This window comes from Podarcis vaucheri (genome assembly GCF_965113315.1).
Source record: "Podarcis vaucheri genome assembly, chromosome: 4".
NCBI classification, from domain to species: Eukaryota; Metazoa; Chordata; class Lepidosauria; order Squamata; family Lacertidae; genus Podarcis; species Podarcis vaucheri.
This window is the reverse complement of record NC_138762.1, coordinates 82,293,079-82,311,023: the sequence shown is the minus strand read 5'-3', so window position 1 is coordinate 82,311,023 and position 17,945 is coordinate 82,293,079. Positions and strand designations below refer to the sequence as shown.

General features: G+C 42.2%; 2 protein-coding genes across 11 annotated transcripts in view; one reads left to right on the top strand and one right to left on the bottom strand.

Moving 5' to 3' along the window:
• The window catches only part of LOC309530078 (uncharacterized protein), a 28,046-nt gene extending 11,872 nt beyond the window's left edge, over positions 1-16,174 (top strand). For 7 of the 10 annotated variants that reach the window (XM_082218619.1, XM_082218615.1, XM_082218617.1 and 4 more), the window contains 7 exons: positions 2,592-2,699; positions 4,773-4,856; positions 5,954-6,034; positions 8,908-9,018; positions 10,175-10,246; positions 13,961-14,108; positions 15,120-16,174. In XM_082218619.1, coding sequence (XP_082074745.1) covers positions 2,592-2,699; positions 4,773-4,856; positions 5,954-6,034; positions 8,908-9,018; positions 10,175-10,246; positions 13,961-14,108; positions 15,120-15,951 — 1,436 coding nt within the window. In that variant the 3' untranslated portion in view covers positions 15,952-16,174. The remainder of the gene's footprint in view (positions 1-2,591; positions 2,700-4,772; positions 4,857-5,953; positions 6,035-8,907; positions 9,019-10,174; positions 10,247-13,960; positions 14,109-15,119) is intronic. The other 3 variants (XM_082218618.1, XM_082218621.1, XM_082218616.1) reach the window with 1 other exon arrangement.
• Positions 16,175-16,865: 691 nt separating this feature from the next.
• TUBGCP3 (tubulin gamma complex component 3) overlaps positions 16,866-17,945 on the bottom strand; it is a 62,035-nt gene continuing 60,955 nt past the window's right edge. The window contains exon 22 of the mRNA XM_082218594.1: positions 16,866-17,943. Coding sequence (XP_082074720.1) covers positions 17,785-17,943 — 159 coding nt within the window. The 3' untranslated portion in view covers positions 16,866-17,784. The remainder of the gene's footprint in view (positions 17,944-17,945) is intronic.

Sequence of the window (17,945 nt, the reverse complement as noted above, 5' to 3'; positions counted from 1 at the left end):
ATTAAAACTCTGACATCAAATAGATTTGAGCTTTCAGACAGTGATACTACTAAGGAACCAAAAAACTTATCAGTTTAAACTGTTTTAGCCTTTTAGCTCAAGTAGTATGTGAGATGCAGAGCTATAATGAACATTCATTATAGCTGCTTATAGTTTAAGCAAAACTGGAGGCATTTTTGTGCAACTCTCGAGACTCACTTCCCATGTTAGGATTTCTCTACACTCAAGTGTTCAAAGAGCAGCCTGAGACTGTTTGCGAGAGGGCTTTCAAACAGCCCCACCGTGTGCTTTCAAATCCCAACAATGATTGACAGGTGGGCAACCCCACCCACCTGCTAGATTTGTCCCTCCAGGGGTGGAGATATAAGGATGTGGCCTTTCACAAACATTATAGAAAAAGAATTGAAAATATTTGTGTCCCTGTGGTGCCCTTGAGTGAAAACTGTGTATAGAAGCAAGCACAGTATGTTCACACCTCTGCCAAAATATGTACAGGCAATCTTTGTTTTGGGTGGGTTGGGCTGCCCCCACAAATGTCAGTGGAGGGCTCCACCCCCACCCCATTCTGTCCTTTTTTGTGACATTTTTGTGAAGTTTTGGGGCTCCTTCTGGGTTCGGCGCCATGTGTGTTTGCGCAATCACAGTCATTTGGTTGTGCTTTAAATGGGAGTTGCTTGTATAGTGAATGCATGATGGGATAGTAGAATTATTGTCTCCCATTCCACTCCACTGTTGAAAATCCATAGTAAATGCAAACGGGCTTCCACACACATAGTCACTACGGAAGGATTTCTAGGACTGGGACAATGTGTGGATACGCTAACACTCCACTTGCACGCAGTGCTATTTTTCCAGAAAAAGAGGTGCCAGAACTCACCATGAACACCTCCCTTGTTCTCTTAAAATGACAATGGCGCCCACCTGGGAGATGTCGGAACTGAGTTTCAGGAAATTCTGCCTGGGGGAAAAAGCCCTGCTTGCATGGTAGTGGCACACAATTCCACTGTCCTGTGGTGCATTCAGTATTTATATAAATGACTAGGACCCTGCAGTCATGCAATCACTCATAGCCATGGTTCCATTTTCTCTCCAGTAAGGGAGCTAGTAGTAGAACTAACATTTTTCAGAACTAAAAATGGTATTGTGTGTTGAGCTGTCAGCAGCAAAATGCTTCTGACATTTCTCTGGAATTGATTCCACCTTCTCTGAGAGCTCCACACTGTCAAGCTGATCAAGTTTATATTTCATTATGCAGTGTGTATTTCAGCCTAGCAGTTAGTCAGTTGCCCAGGCCAAGTTACACTTCTCTTATCATTTCAAACCTCCAGACAACCCTGTGACACATAAGTACATGTAAGAGAAGTGGCAGTATTTCTTTGTGAGCTGGTAAACCTAATACATTTCTTTTGCTGAATGATTTTGCTCTTACAGAAAATTAATACACAGGAGCCACAGAATACCTTTGCTCGTAGTTATTATTCTGTGTAGCTTTCTTATCCACTGTCTTGCAGATAATCACTGCAGAGGTCATCCACAGGGCTGCTGTAGTCTAGTTACGGTTTGCAAACATATTATTCAAAAACTGTGCATTGCAACAATAGGGATAAGGATCACAATAAAATAAGTACCTATAATTGCAGGTGTCAGGGGTTCAGGAGCAGAGGCGAGGGCAAGGGAGGAAACAGAGAGCGAGGGGGAGGAGGCAGAAGAAAGGATGAGTGACGACGACGACCCGAGATCTCCAAGTCTGTCCAGTGAATCAGAAGATTCACAAAGAGGAGCACCAGTGGCAAGGGCAAGGGGGGAGACTAGGGGGACACCCCAGGAAGAAAGAGCCAGAGGGGACTCAGAGGGGAGCAGTTGGAGATCGGGACCTACGTCACCGCCAGAGAGTAGGGAAGAGGAAGAGCGCCTGGGAACTAGCGCTGGCAGCTCACAACAGGAGGGAGGGCACGAGTCAGGAGTGGCCACACCTTCATCGGGGAGCGAAGTGACGGTTAGACGGAAAGTGGAAGGTTGGGCGCGCGCGCCAAGTTCAAATGCACAGGAAGGTGGCGCAGTAGGCAGCCCGGAAAGAGAGCCAGGTCCTAAAGCCCGGCGCAAGGAGACAGGGGAGTCAGGGGGGTCAGCGTCAGAAGAATCCCGGAAGGGAGAGACCCAGGGGGGCAGAGGGACCCAGAGGAGAACTGTCAGGCGGAAAAGGTGGAGCAGGGCTAGGATATTAAGTTGGTGCGCAAGGGGCGGAGACTCAGAAGGAGCTTCGCCGACCTAAGCATAAGGCGTAGGGTTGCACGCAGCAGCTCAAGAATGGAGACTGTAACTCAATAAAGACTTTTAATCAACAACCGCTGGCTAGCGTGATCCTCTGTGAGCTAGGATCTGGAAGTAACCCTGACAGCAGGATATTTTGTGCTTTGTTTTTGAAGTTTTGTGTTTTGTTTTTGAAGTGCCTGAATCTTTGGCATATCAGTTGTTGCTGTTAATTCAACCTCTACCACCACTGAAGAGCAAATTACAAGATTTTGTTGGATAGTTTTGCATTAGATAGCTTTGCGTTATCAAAACCAGTCAGGTTTTTTTGTAACTTGCAGCAACAAGTGCACTCAAAGATGAAGGGTCACAAAGCGTAATGACAACAAAAACCGAAACTTCTGTAGAAGAACTAGAAAATATACTAACTGATCTGAAGATGGAAAGGGGTATGTATTTTTTGCCTTCCATTACTTTAAAAAACTTTCTAAAATTCAAGATTAGCAGAGCTTTGATAAAATTGTACTAATGTATTTCAAATTGGTTTCCCAAAGCATTCTTATCAGAATCTCATTATAGAAATAGAGCTGTGGACTCGTTGACATTATTGATTTCACTCTGAACAATTCTGGGGATATTGTTGTTATTAGCATTGCAGTCTTGGTCTGGTCAGAGGATTTGGGGGGGGGCATGGTATCACACCTACAAAGCAAGAACTTGACTGATCAGATAAATCATTACTTTAAAAAATATTATTAATAATAATTACATTTCTATGCAGTCGTACCTTGGTTCTCGAATGGAATCTGTTCTGGAAGTGCATTCGACTTCTGAAAACATTCAAAAACTAAGGCGCAGCTTCCAATTGGCTGCAGGAGCTTCCTACACTCAACTGGAAGCTGCAGAAGCCACGTCAGACGTTCGGGTTCCAAAGAACATTCGCAAACTGGATCACTCACTTCCAGGTTTGCGGCGTTCGGGAGCCAAAATGTTCGAGTCGCAAGGCGTTGGACAACCAAGGTATGACTGTATTGCCCTTCATCTAATGATCACAGGGCCTGAGCTGCTTAAGGCTTTATAGGGCAAAACCAGCACTCTGAATTGGGCCCAGAAACCAACTGGCAGCCAGTATAGTCGTGCCAGGATTGGCATTATATGCGCAACCCATCTTGCCCCGGTGAGCAACCTGGCTGCTGAATTCTGCACCAGCTCAAGTCTCCAAACCGTCTGCAGTCAGCCCCACGTGTGGCACGTTGCAGTAATCTAACATAGAGGTTAGATTAATCCAGAAAACTCAGAAATAAATACTGCTTTCTTGAATATAGCTCCTAACTTATCAGTCCCCTTCATGTGTTGCTTAAAAATTAAGACAGTAACTTATATAATGGGCTTTAGGCCTCAATTTCTAGTTTACTTTGTACAGGCAGAGCAACCCTATGTTCCTGGCCGCAGCTACTGCTGTATCCACAGCCCTTCCAAGAGGGACTGGCTAATGCAGATGATGTTGGGGCAATTTTCTCCACTTTCCCCATTATTGTTCTTTTATATTTTTCTTCCCATTGACTGCAGCAACACTTAACAGGTGCTGCTGCTGCATATTTTCCAGTCTGTTTGGGGAATAAGGAGGCTTTTGATCTTCTGGATCAATGGCCTCTCTCTCACACACACACGCCTCAAATGCCTTGTTCCTGACCCCTCTGTGTGCAGCCAGCCATTAGTGGATCAGCAGTAGCAGCAGAGCTTTCGGCCATCACACCAGGAAGACCTCTGACCAGGGACAAGGAAGTCCATAGTATGCTATACACCAGGTGTGGGGAACCATTGGCCATACTTTCTGGGGCTGATGGCAGTTGTCACTCCACAACATCTGGATCACCACAGGCTCCCCTACTCTGCTGCAGACCCTCAGTTGCCTTCCCAAGAACCCCCTTATGCTGCAATCTTATACACACTTGGTAGTAACTAAGCCTCATTAAACTCAGTGGGATTTACTTCTAAGCAAACATGTTTATGATTGCACTGCTAATTTCTTCTGTCCCCACAACCGCATGATGAAGCATCGAAATTTGTCACTTGCCTAAACCAAGGTGAAGGAGATGATGATCAACTATGTCGGGGGGGGGGAAATAGTGATGGAAAATTATGTGTGATTGTGACTTGTCAAAGGCTAGAACTTGGCAAGTTAAGCTTCATGAACGAGTAGGAATTCAAATCTAGCTTTTCCTTCTTTAAAGCTGTTGTGTCAGGGATGAGGAACTACTGGCTGCCCAGATGTTGCAGGACTACAGCTCCCCTAATTCGTGGCCATTGGGCCAGGGAGACCGAATCCAGCAACAACTGGAGGGCCACCACACCCCTGCTTTAGAACCTCTGGTCAAACTGGCATACTCATTTAAGTTATGGCATACTCATTTAAGATTGGTTCCAGTTGATTTGTGTGCAACTAATTATTTGCCTTCTCACCAAACCTTCCCAGTGTAGCAATGACAATTAATTCCATTGTTGATATTTTTTGAAAACAGTGAAGCAAGAGACTCCATCCACTAATGAGAAATTGAAGTCTTCAGTAATGGAAGATATTCTTCAGGATTTACAGGAACATCTAGGTAACTCTTATTGTTTCACTTGTACAGACTGCAGTACGTATTAATGAGGTAATCATAGCAATGGGGATGTACCATATTGCATACGGTATTAAGGGCTATTGGTATGTGGGAGGAAATAAAATCAGCAAGGCCGGTAGGCCTACTACTACTGTTGAAACGAGGATGCTGTAGTCATCATTGGTTTATTCCCTGTCTAGATACCAAAAATTCTGAAGAGGTGGAGTAATGCTAAATTCTAAAATTGCTCACTTGTTAAAAATAGGCAGTGGGGAGTTTCATAATTGTGGAGTCAGATATTCCCCTAAATATGATTGAGTTCAGATTTATTCCTGAATGTAATTTAGTTAAAAAATTGTCAAATAGAAATATGCTTTGCCTTCTTAGATTCTGTATTAACTGTGTATAATCATTTTCACTTAATGGGAAATGAGTATGTAGGGACAGAGGTTTTTGTTTTGCATGTCTCTGTGTTTTACTGAAAGCAAATATCTGAACTCAAGAATTGTATGTATGTATGTATGTATTACTAGCCTTTATAAACAGGTTTTCACCACTGTTGTGGTTCCAAAGTGTTGCACAACATAATAATAAAGTAGTACAAACATTTAAAAGTCAAAAACCAAGTGAAAAAAATCATAAACTTAGAACAACAATACAACATCAATTCTTTATTGTTGTTCAAAGACCCATAGAATAACAATACTGTAAGGACAACAAAGCTAAGATCCAATAGATTTGATCAGGTTCTCCAAAAAGCCTGGGAGAAATGTTTCAATTAATCAACGGAGGCCCATCAATGATGTTGCCATCTGTGCTTGGAGGGGGCTGGGAGAGTTCAAGGATTGGGGTGCTACATACTGAGAAGGCTGACTAGTTGAGACCAATTAGCCAACACCCCAGTTTGGGGTCCTTTGCAGTTATTAAAGCTTAAAATGCTCATATTAGCAAATGGCTGATTGTTAAATTAATTGGCTATTTAACATAAACGGAAAAGAGGCACACGGCTGTGTCCCTTATGCTTGCCATGCCATATGTCACAACAGTTTTCTAGTGCAATTCTTGTAAGTTACCATTTCATCTTTTGTGAAAAACTGAAGTTCGTAGGCCTTCCACCAGTGACAGCGATGAACCAATGCTGATGGACAATATTTATTCATCAAACGAACTTGAAGACCCAGGTAAATCTTGGTTTGGAGTGCATCAGAATTACTATGGGGTTGCGGCACTCATTTCGCTTTCAGGCCAAGGCAGCCAGTGTTTGTCCATAGATAGCTTTCCGGGTCATGTGGCCAGCATGACTAAACTGCTTCTGGTGCGATGGAAACCAGAGCGCACGGAAACACCGTTTACCTTCCTGCCACAGCAGTACCTATTTATCTACTTGCACTGGTATGCTTTTGAACTGCTAGGTTGGCAGGAGCTGGAACAGAGCAACGGGAGCTCACTCCATTGCGGGGATTTGAACCGCCAACTTTCCGATCAGCAAGCCCAAGAGGCTCAGTGGTTTAGCCCACAACGCCACTTGCGTTGTGTTAATTAATAACATTTTAAGTGCAGAACATTGCTCCCACGTTTATTCTATAAAAGGAAAGAGAACTAAGTTCCAAAGTACATAAGTTTTTAAAATCACGCCATTTGCCTTGGAATACATGCTTATTTCTTGTATAAATAGCCTGTGCAGGCTCCCAATCTGAATTTGGACCTCAGTTTAGGGGTTAAGGGATTTTAATCCTCCTCCCTCCATTTGCAGCCCTGATTTGTATTAGGAACCTTTCTATATGTGCCCAGAGGTGCTGCCATCCTCCCAACCCATATTGGAATCCCAGCTGGGGCAAAGGTATAAAAACTCAACCTCATTCCAATACCAGGGTCCTGATCTAGAATTGGGGACCACATCTTGGTTATTTGTACAATAAACATCCTGCATGTAGAGGCAAAGTATCACAAGTAGTTTGGCCTTAAGAATGTCTTTTGGCGGGCATATTTCTACTGAGTGACTCCAGGTGGGGATTGCACACTCCTATGTGTGTTAAACAGTACATCAGATCAGGTTAGTGGAGGCAGAATGAACAGCACATACGTTGGATACAGGGGTGTGTATCAGTCATCAAGTTGCCATTGCTTTTTTGGCACAACTAAGGGCACAATCCAAACTCCCAGCTGACTCCGCCAGCACTCTGCAGAGTCAGAAACATCTCTGCTCAATCCAATCCTAGACAACCTGGCATAAGGGGGCTGGATTGCCCTGTAAATAGAATTTTGCATTCGCTGGGCATCATTGGTTACACTTATGTTTAAATATTTCAAACCCTATGCCAGAAGCTCAGGGTTGGTTTTATATATATATATTTGCCTAGAATTTTCCCAAGGAGGCTTTGCTGGTCTGCACAGAGTAAAAATCCTTATTGAATTAGCAGAGAAAGGGGAAAAGAGACCAAGCACCAAAAGTGTATTCTTTCTAACTGTCAGATAGCATCTCAATTTCGGTATTCAGTGGTTGTGAACCAATGATTTACCCAGGCAGCAGTATACACAAACCATGTTGCCAGGTTCAGGTATCTGAAAAAGTGTGCATGCACACGAAAGCTTATACCAAGAACAAACTTAGTTGGTCTCTAAGGTGCTACTGGGCAATTTTTTTATATTTTTGTTATATATTTCATGTTGCCAGATGACTGCCTGCACTGTCCCTTTTGAGACTGGGAAAGCTTCAGTGCCCCACATTCCAGAAAGGTGGCAATTGCTATCAAAGCTGAGGACGTTTTGAAGGGTGCAAGTGTCAAATAATAAAAGAAAAATTACATGTTCAGTGCTGCTGTTGCCCTTCTGCTGGACAGCTTCAATCAAAGAGGGGTGTGTCCCCCTTTGCCAGAAAGGCAGGCCACTTGGAAGACTCCTCCTTGTCTAAGGTTAAGCAGATGAGCACATTTGTAGATGCCTCTGGTCACTGTGATGTCAAAGGCATCGAGGGCACACTGCAACTTAGCAAGGCTACTTGAAATCATCTTTCTAGCTGGGGGGAAACGAATTCCATTTTCCCAGCAGTAAAATGTTTACGTTTAGTGCTGGGAAGATGTGGCATCTCCCCAAAAGGGATACTGTACTTTTTCGTGTATAAGATGAGGGTTCCCAAAAATAGGGGGTGTCTTATGCACGGGGGCGTGTTATACATGGAAAAATACAGTACTTTCTTCAAGGGGAAACTGGAACTTGTACAACAAATGAACAATAGATGTACATTATTCATATAGAAGGGCCTTTTTTGGCTTTTTCCTCCCTGCACAAAATCTGATGGAAAAAAAGAATCACAAAAGTTTTCTGGATGCATTTCCAGAATGTATCCAAAGCCAACAGGCAGCCTGTCTTTCAGACTTACACTACTGAGTAATAGCTGCTTGCAACACTTTTGCAAGCTATATATGCTATAAGCTACTGTGGCAATCATATTTGCCATAGATGTTCCACCTAACAAAAATAATGCATTTTCACAATACATCTGACTGCTTGGAAAACATACCTTTTTGAGATATGTAGCCTATATACAAAACAAAACAAAAACAGCAAATGTGCATTCATTTAACAAAGAACCAGTTGTGCAGACAGGCCCCTAATATTATACAGTGGTGCCTCGCAAGACGAAAATAATCCGTTCCATGAGTCTCTTCGTCTAGCGGTTTTTTCGTCTTGCGAAGCAACCCTATTAGCGGCTTAGTGGATTAGCACTATTAGCGGTTTCACGGCTATTAAAGGCTTAGCGGCTTAGCTGCTAAAAGGCTATTAGCGGCTTAGAAAAAAGGGGGGGAGCGGAAAAAAACCGGAACACTCACAAGACGTTTTCGTCTTGCGAAGCAAGCCCATAGGGAAATTCGTCTTGCGAAGCAGCTCAAAAACGCAAAACCCTTTCGTCTAGCGGGTTTTCCATCTTGCGAGGCATTCGTCTTGCGGGGCACCACTGTATTTCTTCTTGTACCAGTACTGCTATAATAGCATTGAGATCCACATTTGTTTTGTGGCATGGTCACTGAATAAATCTAATTGTTTCTTGCTACAGAAGAAGCAGGTTACAGTGAAGAGAACCACATGATGACAGCGCCTGTCCCAGAAGAGGCAGATTTTCTGCCGTTCACCGACGAACCACCACTCGAAGCAATCTCTGTCCCAAGTAAAGTCGTTAAACAGTTATCCATGCAATCTTACATTATTATCAGCAGTAATGGCCACCCCATTGCTCTCCAGCCACAGCTATTTCTGCATGCTTGGAGCAATCTAGTTTTGCTCATGCAAGCCAGATCAGTGAAAATCGAGCTGTAGTGCATTTAGAATGTCATGAGCCAAGGTTGGAACATGGGATTAAAGGTAAAGGTAAAGGGACCCCTGAGCATTTGGTCCAGTCGTGGCCGACTCATCTCGCTTTACTGGCCGAGGGAGCTGGTGTACAGCTTCCGGTTCATGTGGCCAGCATGACTAAGCCGCTTCTGGCGAACCAGAGCAGCGCACGGAAACGCCGTTTACCTTCCCGCTGGAGCGGTACCTATTTATCTACTTGCACTTTGACGTGCTTTCGAACTGCTAGGTGGGCAGGAGCAGGGACCAAGCAACAGGAGCTCATCCTGTGGCAGGGATTCGAACCGCCGACCTTCTGATCAGCAAGTCCTAGGCTCTGTGGTTTAACCCACAGCGCCACCCGCGTCCCGGAACATGGGATTACAATCACACCAATGAAGTGTAGGAGAGGAAGATCCAGCCAGTTTGACATTGACTGTAAGAGGTCAGCAGTAGCAAGGGAGACGGAACAGGAATAAACCACCAAATCTTCCCTTTCCCCCAACCCAACACACCCTATCAAGCATCAGCTACAAGCAAGACAACTGGCCATCTTTCTGCACTAGACAGTGAATATTCATGGCCAGAGAGCGTGTGTGCAGATAAGTAGTCTGAGGCTGTTCCCATGATTCTCTGGACTGGAGAAACCTATGCAATGTATCAGCTATCATCCCACCCAGAGCTACAGGAAAGTCCATCTACCTTTGCTCCATGATTCTTTAGTTTAAGTTTGTTTGGGTTTTTTTTGCCAACTCTTGCAGCTCAGTGCAGCTCACAATGTAAAAAAACAAGGTATAAATAAAATTTGCAAAGCAAAACAATAAAGCCAGCTATAGAATAGATCAGAAAGAAAATAATTACTGCTCCATAGCCGCACGTTTTATTTGAAAGTTCTTAGAATTTTTAGACATTTTCACTTTATTACCTACAAGTCAACAGCGAGCAGAAACACACTGTGTTTTGTTGCTATTCACCTTTTGCTTTGTTTTTTACAGATTTGGTTACTGAAGTGACAAATGAACATATGAATAATGCCCAAAGATATGAATTCTTTGAGAAATATGAAGGTAAATATGAACTACTTAAATGGAAGTAAAACAACCCATTAAGATTTTAGGTAAGGTAGGATTAACAGCTTGCTCTTCCCTGCTCATCTTCCTGTAATGCGCTGTAGTTTTGTGAAAGCGAGCATTACCTAATACATCAGGGGTATAATTTCAGCTCCGTTGTCCTGTGTTTATTGACTTAGCAAACTACTGCTATCCCCATTCTATTTTTAAACACTTGATTTATGCCTTTCAGTTGGGTTTATTCGGCTAAAACACATTTTGTGTGTATTCAGCTGAAAGAGAGCAAACATTTTTCTCTTCCTGTGTCAAATTGTTTGCCTAGACCTCAATTAGAAAATTAACAGGGCAGATTTTTGTTGTTGGGTTCCTTAAGCCACAGTTTAAACCTGTAATAAAGTAAGACACATAAATCAGAGCTGTGGAAAACAACAAAAAGGTACTGCTTCATTTGTTTACTTCATTTAATTCTGTAAACCAGCTGCAAAGCTGCAGTTTCAAAATTCATCACACAAGGCAAAAACAAATGATGTGAACATTTATAATGGAGCACTGAAACTCAGTCCTTAGAATCACTTGTCTGCAGAACTTGATGCAGTAGACAAAGGAACAGTTACATCGAATAATGTATTGCTGTACTAAAGGCTAATGAAAAACACCAAACAAGCCACCTTGTCCACACCCTCGTTAAGCCCAAAGTATGCGGATTAAGATGACTTAGTCACAGCAGAAACATTTCATCTTTGTAGTCAGCCCCTAGTGAAAATAGAGATTTTTAATGGCATTAGTGTTTTTTATCATGAGGTAAAAGCTACAAACCCCAGTGTAAATGCTGGATTTTGGATGCCAGAGCAATGCGGCTGCACCATTCAAAGGCTTAAGGACTGCCAGGTTTAGGGGCACTGCTCCTGCGTGCCAGATTTAGTGGAATATATGCCCAGCTTTTGTGTGTGCTGATTTCTCTGGGCTTCTGTAGCTTGGGTCTGAAGCCAAGGAAGTACTGGCAGGGTCTCCAAATCCAAGATCAAGCTCGAGTCCCTTGGCTCTGCGGCAGTCAGGCCTGGAAGTATGGTGGAGTCAGCACACACAGCCCTTAGGGAACAGAGACATATCTCCTAACTGCTTCAGTCCTAAATACTAAACAGGATCCCAATTGGTTTCTGGAAGGGGAAACGTCACTTTTATACCCCAGACAGATGGGATAAAACTGAACACGGTGAAATTGGATTGTGGAAAATAAATTTCATTCCCCCCCCTCCATTCTGCTTGCATCTTAAAAAAAAAAAACTAGGAGAGAGTGACAAAAGGACAAATAGATAACGAGATTGTAAACCAGCAATCTTGCATCACCTAGTGGCATTTCTGAAGAAAAAATAAATAAATCTGGTAGCACGGAAGCATTGCGGAGTTGCTTTTGTTGAAGTGGCAAAGAGGTGATGGAGCATATAGCCCTAGCATACAACTCAAAGGGTTTTAACCTACATCTAGCTCTCATTCATATTTGCACCATAATGGAAAGTATTTAAAAAGGTAGGAATGGGAAAGTGGTTTGGCTGGATTGTGAGACGGTAATTTGCTCTGCCACCAGAGTGCCATTGCAGCTGCTATAGGCATCAGCCTTATAAGCAGTGCTGTCAAAAAGTTTTTACTTCATACAGGCTGCAGATAGGGCAGCTTTGGATATTTCGAGCAAGCAGTGCCAGCCACCTGCACTGTCTTTTCTATAGTAGTCAACAGCAGTGCTTGTTTGCATTGTCTGAAAAAAAAACCACAATGAAGCTTTTGCACCTGCAACCTGTGCGACTTTGCTGTGCAACATGACCTTTGAACATTACAAAGGCACTATCAGCTGTCAAAGGGATTGGAACTCTGCTGGGTTTAAGTTCTCTTAAACAGCTTGCTGGGTTTAAGTTCTCTTAAACAGCTTGCACAACATAGAGTTAAAAAGATTGTAAGGGAATTTGAAACCACAGTGTGGAGTGCCACCAAAATCAGGAGATGTAAAATTTAGGAGTAGGTCAATTGCCTGTTCTGGATGGTGTTGCCTTTACTCTGAAGAGCAGGCTGGTCCTCCTTGATCCATCTAGTGGTTCAAGTGACCTCTGCAGCCAAGAGTGCCTTCTACCAGCTTTAGCTGAAATGCCAGCTATGAGAATCTGGGCCAAGCTTTGGTAACCTCAAGACCTGATTACTGTAACACACTTTGTGGTGGGCTGCCCTGATATCTGGTCCAGAAACCGTCACTAGTGCTGCCTGCAGTGGCCAGGCTGCTCACAGGAGCAGGTCACTGGTACATGCTACTACTTTGCTGAGAGAGCTGCCCTGGTTGCCAATTTACTACTGGGCCAGTTCCAAGGTGCTTGTGTTTACCAGGAATTGACTCTTTAGTCTGGTAGGCTGTACCCTGTTGTCCTTTTCAGACTTTGGAATTTTTTAACCAACCAGTTTGTAGCGACCTGTTCCTGATGTTTCTACCAGTGTTGTTACTATATTGTTTTTAGGTTGTTTGCTGCTTTAAGTGCCACTTCTAAATATTTAAATAAAACAGAGAAGAAAAAATAAATTTAAACACAGATTCAAAACTTTTTTAAAGTTTTGAGAGGATCTAAAAATCTAGAACTGCCTGCAAATCCTGGGTCACTTTAAAATATATTCCACCTGTGTTAATATCACAAGCATTTCAGGTTGGGGTATCCAGTGAATATTGGTAAGAAGAGAGGGGTGGAGGGTTTTTCAACAATGTGTTTAGATTAGAATATTTTCATATTGTGCCTTTTATAATCAAGTCACCATTCGCGGGGAAACAGCAGGAAAAGGAGAGGTGACTCGGGTTGCTGAATTTCCAGGTCTCCATGGGAGGCACCTCGGGAGAGAAAGCCTACTTGCAAGGCTCAGCCCAAGAGTCTTCTAGGAGCAGAGTGAGGTTTGGCCTCCAGCCTTCCAGGGGGCAGTTCCTTAAATCAGCCACTCTGCCAAGTCAGAGAGAATGTCTCGACTGCTTTGCTGGGGGGTGGGGGGTGGAGACTGCTTTGAAGGGCTGCGCAGGTTGGTTCAGCAATGAGCAGAGCTATTTACTGTTTTGGGGGATAAATAGCAGCTCCAGTGGGTGCTGAGGGGAGTTCACCCAGCTCCAATGCTGGCATTTAACACTCAGTGCTTTCTGGCAAGGCTTTTATTGACTTGAACGGAATCTATGTATGTTTGAATACTTTTTATTTATTAATTAAATATTGCAATGACTGCTTATTACATTAAACATATTTATATGAGTAGGAGATGATATTTTATTTATTTAATTACCCTTCAACTTTTTCCTCACTTGTGTGAGAATGCAAATACCTATTTCCACAGAGCAAATCCACCATCTGTACACAGCTTATCGCCTCTATACGGGTTCTGAAACTCCATGGTGCCATTGACCCTGTTTGTGACTGTCTAGCAATCATGCGTTTGTGATTTGGTTGCCGAAAAGAAAAAAGCAAGTGGGACTTGGGTGCACATTAGCTTAAACTTACGTGCACTTACCACAGCATTTACCGTAACTTAGAACAACTTTTTTTATTATTACAGCTATGCTATAGCGTACAGCTTTATCAGATTAGTTTTCAGCAACAAGGTTTTGACAACAGTGTTGCTAAGAACTGCAGTAGTGTTGAGTATGAAACATTGTTAAATTGTGAATAATATGATATGGTTCTGTGTTCGTCCCTTTAGGTATTCAGGGCAGGAAAAAAGCAAAAGCTGCAGACCTTAAAGACCTGCTAAAGCACATCATCATAGCCTGTGTAGCTGTCACTGGTTTGATCTTGACTGTAATAGTTGTTGTGCACATATACACTTCATTATTTGTGAAGAAGGAGCAGTAAGTCACTGTTTCATTCTCTCCTCCCTCTCATCACTGTATCATTCAAATTGCTTCCTAACAACTTGCACCCAGTCCTTGACATTTGCGCCTACTTTAGAATGCTGATATAACGCAATGGGCGTAATTGACGCAGTAGTAGATGCAGGCCAATCAAATCCAATTTTTGCTGGCATAGCCATCTAAGAATCATAATATCCAAGTTGAATAACAACAGGATTTATGATTCTGAAACCAGCATTAATTCATAATGGCAAATGGCAAGATTTGCATTTCAGTTCTAAACACAGATACTGCTGTATCTTATTGCAGAACAAGTCACTATAGCACACACTGCTGTGACTGTAGTGGTGCTCAATACGGTAGCACCCCCATCCTCGTGTGTTCTGCTTCATGTGCAGCTTTGGAAAATCAATAGTCTGCAGATTCTGGCCCATTTTCCACTGTCCTTTTCTTCCAGATGAAAGGCAAAAATGCTCCCTAGGTTTAACAATGATTTACTTTGCTTATCGTTATTACATAACTGTGATAACCACATCCTTCTCCACACTCCCCGTTCTCCTCAGCACAGGATGTTTCATGATAGTTTGGATCTGCGGTGGGTTGAAATCCTCAGTCAGTCATGAAGATTACTCCGTGGATTGGGCAACTATCTCGGCCTAACCTCCTTCACAGAGATTTTAGCTCAGCACAGTTTAGGATTTATCTATATAAAGCTGATCTAATCCTCTGTAAGAAGGCCATACATTTAACGCAGCTCTTGGGACTTCAAGTTGGGCATACCCTTCTGCTAGCTAGGGAGGGCCAATGCAACCAAACTTATTTTCTTTTTCTTTGAGGTAGGAAGCAAGTTGGGGAATTGACAGCTCTCAGAATAAGCAGCCAATGTGTTTTCCTGAAACAGCAGCAACGGGCAAGGGAGTGACTTGGCTGCTGTATCACTGTTTGATGTTATGGCTTCCTTTCATAAAAAGATTTGTATCTATTAAAACAATTTCATCATTCTCTTAGGGAACCCGATAAAACAAATTCTGACAAAAAAGGCGGACCTGACAAAAATGAAGTCACATCGGCCGAGAAAACCAGAAGCCAACAACCACATTACAATGTTGGCATTGAGGGAGCACAAAACAAACAACCATATTACAATGCTGGCGTTGGGGGGACACAAAACCAACAACTGGAATATGCTGTTAACATTGTGGAAACAGGAAGCCAGCAGCTAGAAGACAGCGCTGTTGGAACTGACAATCAAAACAACAACAACTTAAGTTCACCACCAGAAATGTTTTCATCAACAGATTGTGATTACATCAAAAAGCCTTTATATCTCCATCCTGTCAAAGCTAAGTTGTCCCCTAGCTCCCCACCAGAAGACACTGGCTTGCTTCTCCCGGTTGAACCTTCAAGGCACAGTGCCCATAATAGTTTGCCTTCATACAACAGCAGCACATGTAAGAAACTCAAAGTACAACCTAGAACTTTCAGAACCAATCATAGCTCTTATAACAGTCCAGGAAATTATGGTAAATCCAAAGATCATGACTATAAAAGACTTCAAGCCAAAGATACTGCTTGTTACAAAACCAAACCAATCTACCAAAGACCATCTAGGCATAGACCCAAAACCACAGAACCCGGAAGAGGACACAAAAAGGTTTCAGCTAAGCAACATAGCTACAGCAGCGCAAGTTGGGTTGAAGATCCTTCATCAAATGTTTCTGCTGCTTTAGACACTACCAAAAACTCCAAGGAGTCAAGACTGTCCCAAGATGATGACTCAGACTGTGCATGTTTTCAGCACATCAAAGGTTCTTCTAGTACAGACTCATATTCTAATTAGAGCAGCACAGAGAGGAGGGACTTATTGTTCAGTATGACTGCTGTCCGGACGTGTGCAGTCCTATATTTTTACCATGGTTAATCATGATGGAACACTATAGTATCCTGGAGAACACATGTTGCAATCATGCTATTGAATAATAAAAAGTAGGTTTGGTGTTGGGTTACAGGAGTTGCTAATCTGGCTTCTTGGATTTGTCCAATTAAATTATTTTCTGCTTGAAGTGTAATATGTGCTCACGTTCTTTAACAGGCACTAATTCACATTTGGGGTGGGGATAGAAAAAAATAGAGCCCTGCGCTCTGCAAGAACATGCAGTTCTTTGCAACATGAGTGTCAACGAGAAACTGCAGCAGTATTAAGTATTTGGGGTCTTAAGACTCACTGGCACTATTAATGCTGAAACGAAGGAGAAATGTATTGCACATCCGAATACTAAGGGACCAGGAAGCTATTGCAGAGGGTTTAGCTTTTAGCTTTTTCCATTTTCTAAAAAATCCTTACTAGGAAACAACAACAAAAAACCCACACCCCAATCACCTGGTAAGGGACATTATTTTACCACAGAATCAGAAATAGTACAATATACTCTTGGCTCCACAACCTATGCAACTGAGGTAATAACTTACAGAGCTTTCAGAAACAACTCTGTGACACTGGAGCCAACAATCTCCATCTCTGAGGCACAGTGCAAGTGTGTTTTAGTCCAGAGGGTGCTGTCCATCCCCACCTCGGAGCCTGGCAGGATGAAGGGGGAAAGGAAATATCTGTAGTAAGCTGGTCTCAGTTGTTTCATAATGTACACTTGACATTCTGCATGGGTATCGAGACAAGCTAAAGAAAAAGCGGCCCTATAATTCAGTAATAGTTTTATTAAATCAGGCACTTTGTCAGTTAGAAGAAACAGAAAAAAGTTTGAAAGATAATTGTGTTTATTTTCTAAGCCTTTACCTGTGAATATAACAAATGGATAATTGAGTGATGATATATAGTGACTTTTTTTTTTACAAAAATGTTTCCCCCTAACATCTGGACAGCAATATATAAATATTTACAATGGAAAAATAGGCAAGGAAAGAGAAATAAGTAGTCTTCATTATCCAAATTAATTTCTAATACATAAGATTTGAACACAAAATACTTCATTCACATCTATTCAATATTTACATGTTTCATTACTGGAGATCACTGAGGTTTTAACTTCATTTCTACTATTTGTTGTGTTGGACTTCTGTTATGTCTCTAATATTTGTTTCTGTAAAGCAGTTAAAAAATTTCTGGAAAAATAAATCAGTTTTGAAAATGTTGAAAACATTAATGTGTGTAATTTTAAGTGACTAATTTTTTCCCCACACAGTCAATACACCACAACACTGAAAAAGAAATAAGATAGACTTCTGGCCAGATTCTTAAACTGGCAGGTTTTAAAATAAAAGTGGTTTCTAAACTGAAATGGAAAATTACAGCCCTGCTTAGTGTAAAAGGAAACAAGTATGTGTCTGCATGTGGATAAAATGTCCTGACGACAAATATCAATGATGGTGGAATGTGCTTTAAAAGCCACAAACAAAATATAGTTGGTTGATTAATGGACTACCAAAGCAAAATTGCAACAGTTTAAACCCATTTAGTAATCTCAACCATTAAATATAAAAAATAAGCCATGTTGCTTTCTGCACAAGTGTTGCACAATCACATGACTGAAAACAGGTTGCTTGCGATAATGACAAACACCTATTGCATGCCATTTGGTTTTAGTATGCCAAGTTGACTGCCACAACCAACAACGGGTTACACATCCGTGATCCTGGTTTACATTCATTACAGGGAGATTTATATATGTGAATTACGCCGCCCTCTAGTACCCAAAGAAACCCTAAGCCTGGGCTCCCTAGCTTTATAATGTTCATTGAAATCCAATCTAAAGCTAAGAAATCGAAGACTTTCATCAGAACTGGTGGTCAGTAATACCAAGAACTGCTGCACAATGCCCT